Below are 15,386 nucleotides of genomic sequence, written 5' to 3'. Positions count from 1 at the left end.
ACTTTCTCACTGACAGGTGCTTTCAGCCAGTTAAACTGGGTGGAGGGCGGGATTAATGATATGATGCAGGTGAGCATTAGGGTAACGCCTCAAAGATCTCCTTTGCTGGATTGGCTAATTTGCCACCAACGGCCATGATCCAGGGACCAAAGCAAAGGAGAACAACAGTTGCAGAACTATCTGCCTAAATGGTAAGGCTCACCCAAGTGCTATAACCTAACAATGTAAGAAGTGCAGTTTATTATACAAAAAGTGATCAAGAGAAAGAAAACACAGCTGTAGTTGGCCCATACACAAAAATAGGAATCTTCCAAAATACTTTCTGGAAAAGGATGCACAACTCACAGAAGGAAGGGGCAACTGGATTATACATCTTATATAATAAATTGCACATGTTATATTTTTATATTACAACCGTTGGGTGTTCCTTAGCATTTAGATGCGGGGCACATTTGTTTGATTTATATTCCACCTTTTTTCTTATAAAGAACTCAAAATGGCTTAGATGATTCTGCTCCTCCTGTTCTCCATCTTATCCCCTCAACAACGACCCAGTGAGGGAGGCTGTGCTGAGTCTATGACTGGCCCAAAGTCCAGTTGGCTCCATGGCTGAGTGGAGACTAGAACCCAGATTGCGTCATCCCACACTTTTAGCCACCTACACCACACTGGCTCTCCCTGACATTGCAGGGGGCCACTTTTTAAAAACTTTGGCTCCTGGTATTCTGGATCATTGGCTTTGTTTTCAGGATCTTCTGGAAAGTGAAGTCCAAATCATCTGAAGATGTACCTTGTGTGTAAAGGACCTCTTGTGCCCACTGATCCCCGAGCCTGGCAGCAAAGGCTGTACTCTCTGTCTCATCAACACTTGATATCCAAGCAAAAGGGCAAGTACCAGGGACCGGACCCTCTTGGTACGAGCAGCACCCTCCCTGCAGAAACCTGCCCAGCTCCCACTCTTCCCATCTGTAGACAACATTTAAAACCCTTCCTGATCCCTTGTTAGGCTTTTTATGCTTGATTTTATTTAATATTTGTTGCTGGTTGTTAGATTAGATTTTTTTAAGTGTAGATGTGTCTTAAACTGTTCCACACAGTGTAGATTTTCATGGTTGTTTTGTTTACTTGCTCTGAATTTCACATATGGTGGGGAAAGAAAATCTTTTTAAATGGAGAGATGACAGTGCCTCTAATTAACTTTAAAGAATGGTGCCATTACAAATGAGACTGTATTATTATGCAAAAGATTTCACTAGCAGGAAGTGATGCTCTACCTCAGGGTGGCATTTTCCAAAGCCCACCTTGGGGCTTCCTCCCTTTCTCTTTAAGGAGGGTCATTTTGACACTGCACAGAGCCCAGGCTACTCTGCTGGACTGGTTTGGACGGGTTGTACTCCCAGTATCAACACTGGGAGCATAAAGGAGCATGAAGCTGGCTTTGCTGGCTCCAATTCCAAACAGTGCTTGGCAATTCCTAGTTTTTATCCACCCCCATCCCCAATATGTTATGCTATATTCAGAAGCTGAAAGACATGTGCCTTCAACTGAAAAGCAGGTTATGTCCCTTCATCTTGAACAGCAAGTCAACAATTAATCGACTACAGTACATAAACACATGCTGTCAGCTGAAAAATGTAATGTCACTTCTTGAAAGGCATCCAGCTACAATCTAATATTTTTCCCTTGCACTTGGCCACATTTACTTGGTGAAGGGGAAGAAAGAAATGTAGCAGGGGTTGAGATGAAGTGGACCCTGAGATTTTAGACGGCTCTGTTGAAATGGTTTGACATAAAAACTGTTTCACTTTGATTCTATTTTATTTTACTTTGGGGTGGAAGGAGAGGCAAACAAAATTCTTAAGATCTTTAGATAGCCTCTGGCTGAAGAACCACTTAATTCAGCCCACATCATGCAAAGGATTCCCCACCTGCCACAGCTACTAGCTCCAAGTATGGTGTTTGGCAAAGTGACATGAAAGGTTAATAGCTGGTATTTGTGTTTGAGTGTATGCATGAGGTCCATGGATGTAGAATTTCAGGCCCAGGAACCCAAATCTAACCTATTGGGCCATCCACAATGGCTATATGTCCTTCCCCTAACTAATAATTGGTTGGTGTTTTCCTTGCTTTTGTGTAATTTTTCCCAACTCTAAAGCTTGAAATGCCTCTCCTAAGGAGGCCTAGCTACTGGCAATGACCTTTATGCTCAACTATGCCAGCAATCTAGTGTTGGGAACCCTGAAGTGTGTTCCCCAAGAGCTTCTCCAAAGCAGAAGCTGGCTCTTGGGTTGAAAGAGGATCCTCACCCCTGCCGAAAGCTTATGAATGGACTGACCTTGCAGGAAGAGGCGGGTCCGCTTTGCCAGCAACCAACCATGAAGACCTGTGGTAGGCATATCGGTATCTCTTATTGTCCACTGGAACAATGTCCATAAGCACAATGAACTTGGCTTCAGGATCCACACCAGAAAAGGAAACCCGAATGGTTGGAAACATCCTTCTGAAATAGATAGGAGTGAGATGATGAATATGTAAAGACCAGAGAAAAGAAGAATCCTTTGGAGACTGACCAGAAGCAAACATTACAGCGCAGCCACCAAAAGAGCCAGGGAAATTCCGAACATGCCTGAATCTCTCTGCTAGGAGATATTTAAAACAAGCTTTATCTCCCAGCAATATGCATTGACTGAAGCCCTTTTAAATGTATATTTTAAATGTTTAAATGCATTTTAAGGAGATGGGGAATAAAATTGTGATCTGATTGCCCACAAGAAAGAAATCTGTAAAGGAAATACACCCCTGTTCCCTTTGAGCCCAACAACAACCCTCAGGAAGCTCAGAAAGCAAAACTAAGAGGCAGGGCAAAGCTACTGCCTGATCTTTAGGAAGGCAATCTAAGAGGGCATCTTGGATTCTGGATAACATTAAGAAACAGAAACAAGAAGCCAAATGGAGGCACTGCCAGGGGACAGCAAAAATGAAAGCAAACAGTCACTGCAGGCACAGCGTCAGTGGTGTAGTGGGAGGTACAGAGACTCATCATGACAGTCTCCATATTCCTACCCCTTAGGAGAGTCCAACAATTCAGGTATGGAGGCTGATCCATATCAAGAAATCAGTTCCAGCAGCTTTCAGCTCCATCAGGAGCAGATTTTTGAAAAACAAAACAAAACAAAAAACAAATGGGTCTTCACTCTATTCTGCTCACTTGCCAAAGCTCCATGGTGATTCACAACAATTAAAACCATAAAAGACAACATAAAAGATACCTTAACATTTAAAACTATAGAATAAAATAGAAGTAAAGGACAAAGTAAAAGAGGACATTGGATAACTGAGATACTTACATTAAAAAAATAAAAAATGGCTGTATTGGAGAAGAGCTGTGTCTAACAATTTCATAATATAATTTTATAGATACTATTCTCTCTCTCTCTCTCTCTCTCTCTCGCTCTCGCTCTCGCTCTCTCTCTCTCACACACACACACACACACACACACACAGAGTAAAAGCAGTAGATCATGTTTGCCCAATCAGGCACTCTCCAAATATTTTGGATTACAGCTCCCGGAATCCCTGACCACTGGCTGAAGCTCATGAGAGCTGATGTCCAGCAACATCTCAGGGGTACACCAGGCTGGGGCAAACTCCCACAGACGGAGAGGGGAGGAAAGTCAGCACTTTCCAGTTGGCAGAATATTGTTCCTCATGTGCTAGAAAGGACAGTATTCCCATATGTAGCCCTTTGAGGAAAGCGGCTCCAAGGCATCTTCCGAGCATTTGCTCTACATTTATTCAATTCATGTCATTTCACCTATTCCTTGAAGAAAGGCATTTACATCTATGACATTTCAAGGATGTATCTAAATGCTAAGGAGTGAATGCAATAAACTTGTGTGCACGAACAAGCATCTCTTCACATTTCTGGGGTAAATGCACTTGGCGGCAGATCGCCACTTAATTTGTTCACCCTATGGTGAATTAACCGAGGCCTCCGCTGTGTAGCATGTAAAACAGCCTTAGAAAAACCCTAATGTGGAAACATCTCGAAAGAGGCAGGAGGGGAACATTCTTTCATGCATTTATGGTCATCAGGGAGACCAATACAGATTAAGCTACACCTCATTTTCCACCTTACCCTTCCATTTCTTGGCTTCCCTCATGCCATTCTTAACAGCAACTGCCATAATCCAGCACACCTCGTGACTGTATGAGACCATAGGAATATCTGCCAGAGAATTTTGTGAATCACTTCCATAATTAGCATGAGAGAAGTTGTGCTTTTGCCTCAATGAACTCATGACAGGTAGTCAGGTAGGATGAGATTGCCAAGGCTTTTTGTAGAGAACTTTCAGGCAAAAATTCACAATTTTTAAAGCCTCCCAAAGTATAACTTCTTCAACCTAGCTTTTTAAATGCAGGACCAATTTTTTATGCTCAAAATAGAAGAGTCCTGGTGGCAGGTTCCCCAATGTGGTTTTCTTTCTATCTGCCGTGAACATTTGGAAATGAACCCATATTCTGCGAGTCTTGCCTACCTCACAGGGTTGTTGTGGGAAGGATCAAATGTAAGAGGGATGACCATGTACATCACTTTGAGCTCCTTGAAGGAAAGGTGAGATATCAAAATAATACAAACAGGAGAAAGTAGAGATTGTCCTTAGCAGGGAGTATCCCATTGAATTAAATCCTGACAACTTTGCAGGACTAATTGTATCATGAAGCTGTAGGGCGCTTAAGGCAACAGAATTTGGGAGCAGAAGGAATCCCATTGTTAGGGGCAGCTCCAGTATCTAACTTGGTGTCATTTTATTTTTAAATCAGCATCATTCTCTACTGGAGAAGCAGCCCTTATGATTTCTGGATTCATATTTAAGACTACAACAGGTACGCTGACTGCTTTGCAAGAATGAAGATTGGGTCACCCAGTCAAAGAGGATCCAGTCAAAAAGTAACTTGTGTTCTTCAGAAGTCTCAGAGCAGTTTTCCCAATTATAATTTGCATTGAAGCTTCTATGTTTGACTGCGGCAACTGCAGGGGACAGGCACTGATGCTGGAGAAGGGTCTTGTTTTAAGCACATAATAACTGGACCTTCCCCTTTCTATGCTACACATTTTGGGTTACACAGAGTTGCAATTTTACCATTACACTAGGTGTGTGTGTAAACATTTATTGCAGACCAGAAGCAATAAAATAAGGCCATCTCAGGGCACAGATCCTTTCTGGATATGGTGCTACACGCAGCAGAAAACCTTCTTCATGTATCAGTTAAAGGGACTTTCATACAGAAATGCTTATGCCACAATGAAAGTGAGAGTCTTTAAGCTGCCACAAGAAACATGGAAACCCCTCTGGAAATGTCTTCTGGTAAAGAGCTCTTCTGCCTTACCCATTCATACAGTCACCATCACCACATTGACATTAACTCATAAACCACACTGGTTTAATAAAAAGTATGGTTGTTTTTATCTTGGTGTTCAATCACTACTGACAGTTTAGTTAAAAGGCATATTTGCTACTCTACTCAAACTAGTCAAATCCTGCTAATTAAAACAAAAGCAACAGCAAAATCTAGCCAATTAATTTAAGAATAATATCTGCCAGTCATCGACTATGGGTTATACCACCAGATACAATGCAAAACAACAATGAAAAATGAGCTGTTGCTTGTAGCCACAGAGCCACTTATTGCCATCAGGGCAGACGCACAGTGCCTGTTCATCACTCCCAGAGACAGCAACATTGACACACGATATGCATGTGTGAAAGAGCCATTTCAGAGCAAAAACAGACAAGTGGGTGCATCTCCTCAAACACAATCTTTTTCAGGGATGGCAGTTCACATGCTGCTGTGCTATCCAGCATGAGGAGGTTTGATGCGTTGGTGAGAACTGAGCAGAGACCAAAAAAAAAAAAATCGCATATACCACCTTCTTCAACATCAAGGAAACTCTTCCAGCACATTTGGGTTGCATCAAATAGAGGATGGGTAAAATCCCAGCTACTTGGAGTAAATTTCCCAGCTCGTGGTAAAGCCCTCCTTTTCCAGACTTCTGGATTCCACTTGTTCTATATCCTTCAACATTATTTTCTCACCATCACCCCTCCTGGATTTCCTTTAGAAACTATACTGAAGCCCTAATCTTTCACGCACTTACCTAGGAGTAAGCCTTGCTGATAGCACTGTGTAGACATTATTCCCAGCTACAAAACAGGAATATATATATTATGCTATGGCTAGATTCTTTGGAAGTCACATCTTGCCTTCTCACCAAGACTCTCTATGGTTCTCCCAGCATCTTACCGTCCAGATTTTGTGATGATCATCTCTGTGCCCAGGTCATGGAACTTGTCCCAAAGTTCCTTGGTCTCCAGACTGCAGGAGATCTTGGCCATCTCCTCACTGGGTATGATGGGAGTGGTGGGGATAAGGGGTTCGGTGCACAGAGAAGAGGGGCTGCTGCCGCTGCTAAAATCCCCTTGGGTGTCCAAGGTGGGCAAGTCGCTCCGAGCCTGAGAGCAAGATGACTTCTCCACGAATTGCTCTGTAAGGAAGGTGAAAGAGAAAGGGCAACAACCTGGTGAGAAGATCCATCTTGGTGAATAAACCAGTCACCACATAAGAGCTCTTTAAAAATGGAAAGAAAGTCAAATCCACCACCCAGAAGGTGACTAGACAATGACAACCGTCAAAAAGGATTCCAGGGCAAAGCCAATAATCAGGAAATGAAATTGACAGGCCAGCAGAAAGATTCACAGTTCCCAGAAATGAAGTTGGCAAGTGCAAAATTGACCACATTTTTGGTTTTGGCCTTGGTCTGGAGCAAGCCAGAAGATCAAGGCTTTTAGACTCGGCTTAGACTATTAGGTATTCTTTCATTCCTCACTTGTCTAAGTGAGCAAACTTATACCCTCTTGAAAAGTAGAAGCTCGAAAATAATGTGTATGCTTCAGCAACAGTCAAACTTCATGAATTCCAGCATGGAAGTAAAACACCAATTTTCAAATGACATCCCATTTATTGGGAGATATTTGTCTGCCACAATGATAAACAGGGCATTGGTTGCAGCCATAAGTTTTTCCCTGGAAAACTGACGAGGACAAGGCATTTTAACTCTGGTAAACAAACATCCACCCACTGGCTACACAATCACTGCCAATTACTGAGAATCAAAAAGTGAACAGAAAGTGTTGTGTATGAAAAGATCTCCTCAAACCTGACTCCATAACTCCTCCCAAGTCCAGTTTTCTGTGCTATCCTGTTCATGGGAGTTTAGGACAGACCAAAGAAGTTAATACAATCTCCTTTCTTAAATTCAATACTTACATATTTAATGGAATGATACAAGCTTTCAATATACACAGAACAATCTTAGTATTAGCAAAAAAGGAAATGTGCAGGTGCTATTAGTGGAAACGACTACAGCAGTTTTGTGCAAGAGGTGAGGTTTTAGTGGAAGCATACAAGGCCTTTAGCCTCATTCTTCCTGAGGTGATAAAGTTGGGCCTGGGAGTACCACTTGGGACTGCAAGTCCAAATTAAAGTTCTTCTTTAAAATAAATAAATAAATAAATAAATAACCTTGCTGTAGGGAACCTGTAAGGGTTCCACATTAGCCCTGGCTACTAGAGTATCTGGATATATTTGTTTTAACTACAGATGTATTAATGGAAGCGTAGTCGATTGTGGGACATTTTGCTTGTAATCTGTCGTATACAGTCCAAGAGCTGGTTTACCACCTTACCAAGACTTGCAGCCTCACAGTAAATCCGAAGTACTTGTGACTGAAGTCACTTGACCTTGAAAAACAAGCACTAGTTTTCAATACAAACTTTCCGGGTTGGTTTTATCTCAAAAGGGGGTAAAGGTGCCTCCCTTGCGAATAGTGATGAATGTGGGAAAATAAAAGGGGGCGAATTCAAAACGGAATGCAGGGAGATCATTTTCCTAAACTGAGTGCGTACATGGGGGAAGTGCGCATGACCTTAGAGGATGAAACTCTAAAGGCTCAATCCCATGCAAACTATGCTGGCTGAGGCATGCTGGGAGTTGTAGTCTTTTCTTCGGTCTAAATTTGCATACGATTGAGCCTTACGCACACTTTCTTGAGACCAGTAGGTCTTCTACTGGAGAAGGAGACCTGAGACCTGGTCTAGTAGGAAAGATTTTGTCGTTGTTTTTTAATGCACAGTTTTAGAGGACAAAAACACAAGGCATGGAAATACTCTAAGTAAAAGCTGAAAGCACTTTTATATCTGTGGGATTTCAGTGGGAGATCTGGCTGGTCATCCTATGCAGTCAGTCCTGTTGAACTCAGTGAAACCGACTTACAAATTGCACTGTTATGCCCGGTCTGAACTTAGTGCTGCAGAGCCTTGGCACAATTTTGAGGTGCGGGTGGGGATGTGCAGTGGTCCTTATTTCTGAGTAAACGTGCTGGGGATTGCACCACTTGATTGGATCCTTCTCCACTTTGTGATTGGTGGTGGCAGAATTTATGGTGCTCCCTGAAGATTGCCATTTACTTCCCCATGCAAAGGGTCATTGAAAGGAAATGAGTTTCAAGGGTGGTTGCAACGAACATGGGAGGTTGGAGGATGCAGTAGGATCCAGTGTTGGACTAGCAGTGGTGAGATCCAGGTCAGATCCTCGTTCAGCAAAGGTTCGGGATTGCCTTGGGTCAGTTGCTACATCTCAGCACAACCTCCCCACAGGATTGGGGAAGCCAAAATGTGGGGTGCAGAATCATGCATATCACCTGGAGCTCAGGAAAGAAAAGGCTAGTATAACGATAATGAGCAGAGTGATCAGTATCTGAGCTTTGACTTTTTCTGATCACAGTGCCCAGAAGAAGCATCAAACCTAATTCAACTGGATAGCCTCCATCCTTCTGGGCGGAAGTGGACATTTGTTTCAGCTTGGTTCTCATTTCTGCCTCCCCTGTCTTAGCCAGGACAGGTAGCAGAGGGTCGAGTGAGTTGTCTGAAGCGAGAGATCGGGTTCAAGGAACAGTGCGATCCCTTGACCCACGTCCTACTCCAGATTCCGCTCCGCAAGGCAATTCAGCACTTGCTGTTGTGAAGAAGTTCCGGTTTCAAGAAGAAAGAGGGTGCGAAAAGGGTGCCCTGCCCAGGCAAGCCGAGGGGCTGCCGAAAAAATACGAAGCAGCACGGCAGCGCTGCTTGTCTTGAAGAAGTCCTGTTTGGCCTGGAGGGAAAAGATGCGCTGCAGACAGAAGTTCTCCGATCAGAAACCCGTTGTGAAATCCAGCCTGCGCCCCAGTGGCTGGGACAAGAGCCCCCTGCCAGGAAGCCACGGCACAGCAGCCGGGCCTCCCGGGACTTGCCTTGGGACTGGAGGAAGAGATCGTCCTGTCAGCTTGGGCTGAGAGACAGACCTTGCCGGCAGATGCAGGAACTCACCCGGAGACGTGCCCGGGGTGTGAACGCTCCATCTAACGGGTCCAAGGCGAGCATCAGGAACATATGACAGGACCAATCCAAGGCGCTTAACCCACCAAATGCCAGAACACACATACATACTCCTTTTGCTCCTCTGATCATAGATGGACTTTCAAGAGACTAGTCCTGTGTAAGGCTGAGAACAGAAGCACACTTAAGTGAGAAGAGCATAGAAATTAGTAAAATGGACAGAGCAATCGTATATCCAATTCCTTGGAATAGGGAAACCGCTATTAGTAGGCTTGCTTCTGAGTAGACATAGGAGTAGCATCATGCTAGAATGGCTGGATTTTATATGTAGCTATCAAGTAAGCGCCATTAAATCCAATGCACTGGCTTTCAGCAAACTGCACATAGGGGGACTGCAGCCTTATTTCCAAGAAAATTTGATTTGGGGTGTTAAGGCTCAAGAGAACCAGAAAATATATCCTCAGCAGGCAGGGCTACAAGTCCAGTAACCACTTCCAAATAAACAAGATCAAATCACCCCATTTTTCACTCAAATTCCTCTGAAATCCCATGGACAGGTTCATAACCCTGATCCAAAACCCCTTTTCTGCTTAAGTTCTTTGATTTCAATTAGCTTAGTTCACGTGGGATTCAGAACATGACATTCCGAATCACCTTGTGGCTAAATTCCCCATGCCATTGAAGACAATGGGCATTCATCTGATCAAATCTTACTGGAAAACTCAGTATAAATGCCAGATTTGTGGATCATCTTAAGGGCAGTGCAGATTTTTATTCAGAACAGCTTTTCCTAAAGCATACCATCATCAGTACAAAGATGTACTTAGACTTATGGATGGACAGAAAATGTCTGTTCAATTTCTTTCAACACCCCACTGAGAATATCCAGCAGTAATTTCTCCTTCGCAAACCCCACTGAAATGAATTAACTTTCCCCTTGCATAATCCCATTAATTGGATCGGAGCTCAAATTCTGGGGACTTGGGACTTTAATAGGACTGAAGTCCTATTGATGTCAAGACTTCTAAGCAGTCTGATTACAGAGAAGCAGTACCCCCGAAACAATTCATTGTACAACACGTTTAGACAATCGCATCCTTCAAAAAGTTAAGTCATTATCTCATCTCCCCACAAGGAAGTCATTTCCAGCAACTACAAATAGAATCAGACACATGTGTTGCTGGAACATTTGAAGGATTGCCTTGCTTTAATTTTCAATTTGCTTGCTTGCTTGCTTTGTTTTGTTTTAAATTCTTTGCCCGCCTCATGTCTCAATTAGGATCCCATCAGGATATTCTATTTGGTCAACCCACAGCCTTAAATGCAAAGGCACTTAAACAGGGGTACGGTTGGAATCTCCAGAAACCCATTTTTATTCAAGCTACAAGGTGGCACAAAACATCCTGTCTAATTTTTTCACAGGTAAGCTTAGTGACTTGGATAGCCATTGATTAAGATCCTTCAATATATTCCCAAAGGAATTCAGTTGAAAAGCTGAGATTTTTTTATAAGTCCTGTTAAAGTCCCACATTTGACCCCAAATCGAATAGCACATAATTGGTAGCCTGGATTTTTAAAATGTTATCCAGACATTCAGGCATACACTGCCCTTGTGATTGTGTCCCACTGGGCTTAACCACGGAGACTGAAGTGTGGATGTCCCATTGATATCAATGAAATTGGCTTCCAGGCAGAGCTCGATATTTCTGGGAAACGCCGCTAAATGTACAAGATTCATCTGAAGTCTCCAGTCTGGGAAATGGATCAAACAGAACCAAACCCCAGTTGTGCCATCAGAAGAAAGCCAGAAGATAACATACGCAGAGAACATGCTATTCCAATTTTTGTCCTAAAGTAAACCCATTGAAATAAATGGGTCTTGGGATGTGTGTGTGTGTATTTTTTTTTTAATGTGCCATCAGGTTACCTCCAACTTGTGGCAGCCCTATGAATGCATGTCCTCCAAAATATCCTGTCCTTCAAGCTCTGCTCAGCCCTTGAAAACCCAAGGCTCTGGCTTCCTTTACAGAGTCGAAACCTCACATACGTGGAGGTCCTTAGCTGACTACACTGTAAGTCAGTCATTTCAATGTTACCCACGCAGTCACTAACTGTGACTTTGGAGCACTAACTTATGTGCCATTGACTTCACCTAGATTTAAAGCGATTGTCTGTGGTTTCTTCCCAGGTAGAGAAGAAATTTTTAAAAAGCAACTTTACTAATAGTTGCCTGCCTGCTGTCCGCATCTATGCCTGTACCATCTCCTATTGTTCATCTTAGACACTAGTGGGCTTTGCTTAGCATCTCTAAAGGATTTGGCCTTTTTGAAAGTCTCGAGGACTAGAGGGAGAAAAGAACAGTGCTAAGATCTTCCTTCAGAGTCCGTGGCAAAATTCATCCATGCAAAAAAGACTCGAAGAGAAAACGGCAAACTCTTATTAGTGTTAAACTGAGCCTGTTGCAAGTAACATGAAACCAATTAGCTTGAGCGAATTTCCTAAAGAATCATTATTCAAAAGCCTTTTATTAAAGGATGACTTTGGGGCTAGAAAATAGGTTAGATTATCTGAGAAGCAAAAACATCAGAAAGAAACACACCAGAAAGAAATAACTGCAGATTGAGGATATCTCCATTTTAAAGCAAAAACTTTAAATTTGTTGAATTTGTTTATACTGTTTGTTTCTAGCAGAGCAGACATTTCAAGCCAAAGTCAAGATACTGGCCCAGATAGAAGATGTTCCTTAAAAATGTATTTAGAAGTGAGAAGGTTTTTGAGAAATTTAGAGTAAATTACTCTTGATAAAGAGTAAAGAAAATTGATGAAAGTAATTAAAATATCAGTCAATGATGAAGGAATTCGTTTATTATGTTTTTGGGAAAAGAAGTACCCCACAAAAATTGCTTTGCAAGTTTGATAAAAATTAAAGTCTGCAAAATAGTATTTTCAGATAAATCAACAAGGAGAAACATTTGATCTTTTTAGGTAATTGTAAGCTCCCCTGGGACAGAGAGCTATTTATGGTTTTCTTATGGGAAATCTATGAACGTCTGACCTACATACACTTTTTGGAGCAGGAGGAGGAGGAGGAGGAGGAGAAGAAACTGTCTGCCTCATCCACTATTCCTGGGACTGGAAGCAAGTTCTCTTCAGAATCAGTGCTACTTAACTTCTAAGTTCAAACTGAATGTTTAGAACTGCGTGTTTGTAGCCAATGTACATCTTTAATATACCCACACATTTACTAGGAAGCCAAGCCCATTAACACAATGGTAACCGTGTTTGTATGGAACTGCCCTCAAAGCCAGCTGGGGAGGTTTACTTCAGGTTCGCAGACAGACACATGGCCATTCAGACCCTGTCAAAATTCTCCCACCCAAGTCCCCAAGGTGGAGACTGGCCTCTTCCTCGAAAGGAAATCCCTGCACTTTCATAAGTTGTGGTAACATCTAACCACCTTCATCTTAAATTTATTTCCTTGAATGCAAGTCACTCCGATGGTTTAAAGGACCAAATTCCATGTACTGCCGTCTAGATCACAGCCCTCAAACGCGTTTGGAGAACCAGGGACTAGTAGCAGGAAAGGCATTTCAGTAATTCTTTCAGGCACAACATGTATTTGGGCCAAATCTCGTTAATTTTAATTCGTATTCTTTCATGCAAACACCTCCACTGGAAAAACCAGTTGGATCCTTGGTCTGCTTACTCAGAAACGAGTTCCACCAAGCGGAATGGACTACACAGTGCGATCCAATGCAGGTTCCCTCTGGAGTAAGTCCCGCTGTTCAATGGAGCTTCCTTCCCGGCCAGATATGCGCACAACTGTGAGTGTTTCCATCTCACCGTGAAGGAAACACTCACAGATTCCTACCCGTACGGGGGTCCATCAGATTCTGGACTGCTTTAATTGGTCTGTCCCCCTTTTCCCTCAGCAAGATCGCCCCTGCTTAGAAGATGCTATCAACAACGGATCTTGGTAGCAGGAAGACTGAAGAAAAATACAGAACCCGCTTGATCAGCTCATTGTCCTGGGGCTAATTTCGCTACTGGGATTGAGCTGTTTGCCAAAGTTGTCAAAAGCTCTTTCTCCCGACCGAAGGCCCGAAACGGCTTGTCCTGAACTCTTTCACCGGGAGAGAGCGAAAGCGGAGAGGTCAAAAGGAAAAGTCTACCGAGCCTAGTTTTCTTAGGCTGACTTTTTCACTCAGTAGATGCCCTGGGGCACTGCAGCCCGACCCTCTCTATAACCCCTGGAAAGGCAGCTCCGCCGGTAAAAACGCCGCCACAACCCCGGGGAGAACGTGATTGAGTTGTAGTTCTTTAGCGTCGCGCTACGGTTTCATCCCACTTGGGGTGTTTGGACCATTCACTCGATTCTGTAATTCTTTCGAAATGTTTGTGCCATTGGTACTTAGGACGCTCGACGCAATTTTTGTTTTGTTGCCTTCCAGGGCTCGCAACCAAGGAGGACCTGGGATCTCGAATCCAGTGACAGCACCTTTCCCTCAAACGGTACTTCGGAAGGCTGCGATTCTAAACACACAAGCGCTTAGTGGGAGGTAGCTCCCATTGGACTCAACCACATGGACACGATCCAGACACCGAAAATAAGGGAGAGCAGGTAACACACACATTGGGTGTATGCATGGTACTCATGAAATTCCGGACCGAGCAAGAACACCCAGTCAGACCCACAAAAACCTATTCAGTCAGAAAAAAGAAGCCATGCAATCAGACCTAAGAAAAATACTCAGATGCACAAACCACACATACATTCAAACCCACGAAAACAGACACACCATTAGATGCATGAAGACCCCCATACACACAGTCAGATGCACGGAAAAAGAAACCCCACCACCGCGAAGCGCGCGCGCCAACACACACACACACACACACACACAGAGTCAGTTGCGCAATCAAAATTGATACGGGCAGACGCCTGAAACGCACACAATCAGACCCACAAAACGCGCGCGCACACACACACGCCCTCACGCAAGAAAAAAAAAAACACCCCCCCCCCCCCCCCCCCCACACACACACACACAAACCCCATCCCTCCACTGCCGGACACACGCGCACGGAATCAGCTACAGACGCGCCTTCCCTGGCAGCTCGGGCGCAGCGCGATCCTGCGGCCGGTGGCGCCGCGGGGACTCACCCAGCGGCTTGATGGTGCTGCTCTCGGCGCCCTCTTTCTCCTTGGGGCTCGCACTGGACATGAGCGCGGCGATGGAGAAGGCGTTGGCCCGGGAGGAGAGCTGCGGCTTGGGGGAGGCGGTGTACTCCATGCCGGCGGCGCGGGCGCGGGCGCGGCGGCGAGGGCTCCGCCAGGCCGGGGGGTCCCTGCGCGTCCCGCCCCACGCGCGCAGCCCCGCGCTCGCCCCGCCGAGCGCAGAGCGGCCAGGAGGCGCGTCCCGGGGAGAGCGCCGCGCAGCGGGGCCGGGCGGGACGGAACTTTGCAAGAGCCCAAGGGGGCGAGCTCGGGGCAGCCGCGGGCCGGGCCGGGCGGGGCTCGGGTCACGCTGCGCGCATCGTTCCCGTTCCCCTTCCCTTCCCAGCGGAGCGGAGCGGATCGGACCGAGGCAGCGCTCTCTCCGCGGAGGGCGAGCGCAGCCAGCTAGCCTGGCCGGGTCCGCGCCGTCTGCCGGGGCACTGCGAGAGACCCCCTCTGTCCTCCGCCTTAATTTGCTGGCCGCCGAGATCCTATCGGCCGCCGGCCAATCAGCGCCTGGCCACGTCAGGGCTGCCTGATCCCGCAGGAGAGGGAGGGTGGGGGGGAGGAGGGGAGAGGGGGCCTGAGCGCTCGAAGTTCGCCCGTCTTCCCCGCCACTGAGGTCACCGCCGCTCGCCTGGCTCGCCTCGCCTCGCCTCGCCTCGCCTCGGAGTTAGGTGGGACACGAGACCGAAGGGGGCTCCTCTCCCCGCGGTCGCTCGCGTGTCGGGCTG

General features: G+C 45.2%; 1 protein-coding gene across 1 annotated transcript in view; it reads right to left on the bottom strand.

Moving 5' to 3' along the window:
- Window positions 1-15,091, bottom strand: part of TBX20 (T-box transcription factor 20) — a 44,364-nt gene extending 29,273 nt beyond the window's left edge. Inside the window, exons 1-3 of the mRNA XM_044454588.1 lie at window positions 14,599-15,091; window positions 6,307-6,547; window positions 2,336-2,500 (exon numbers count right to left, since the gene is read on the bottom strand). Coding sequence (XP_044310523.1) covers window positions 2,336-2,500; window positions 6,307-6,547; window positions 14,599-14,728 — 536 coding nt within the window. The 5' untranslated portion in view covers window positions 14,729-15,091. The remainder of the gene's footprint in view (window positions 1-2,335; window positions 2,501-6,306; window positions 6,548-14,598) is intronic.
- Between the last annotated feature and the right edge of the window lie 295 nt (window positions 15,092-15,386).

This window comes from Varanus komodoensis, unplaced genomic scaffold (genome assembly GCF_004798865.1).
Source record: "Varanus komodoensis strain SLA01 unplaced genomic scaffold, ASM479886v1 scaffold10, whole genome shotgun sequence".
Classification (NCBI taxonomy): Eukaryota; Metazoa; Chordata; class Lepidosauria; order Squamata; family Varanidae; genus Varanus; species Varanus komodoensis.
The sequence above is the reverse complement of the archived record's forward strand: the minus strand, read 5'-3'. Positions and strand labels throughout refer to the sequence as shown.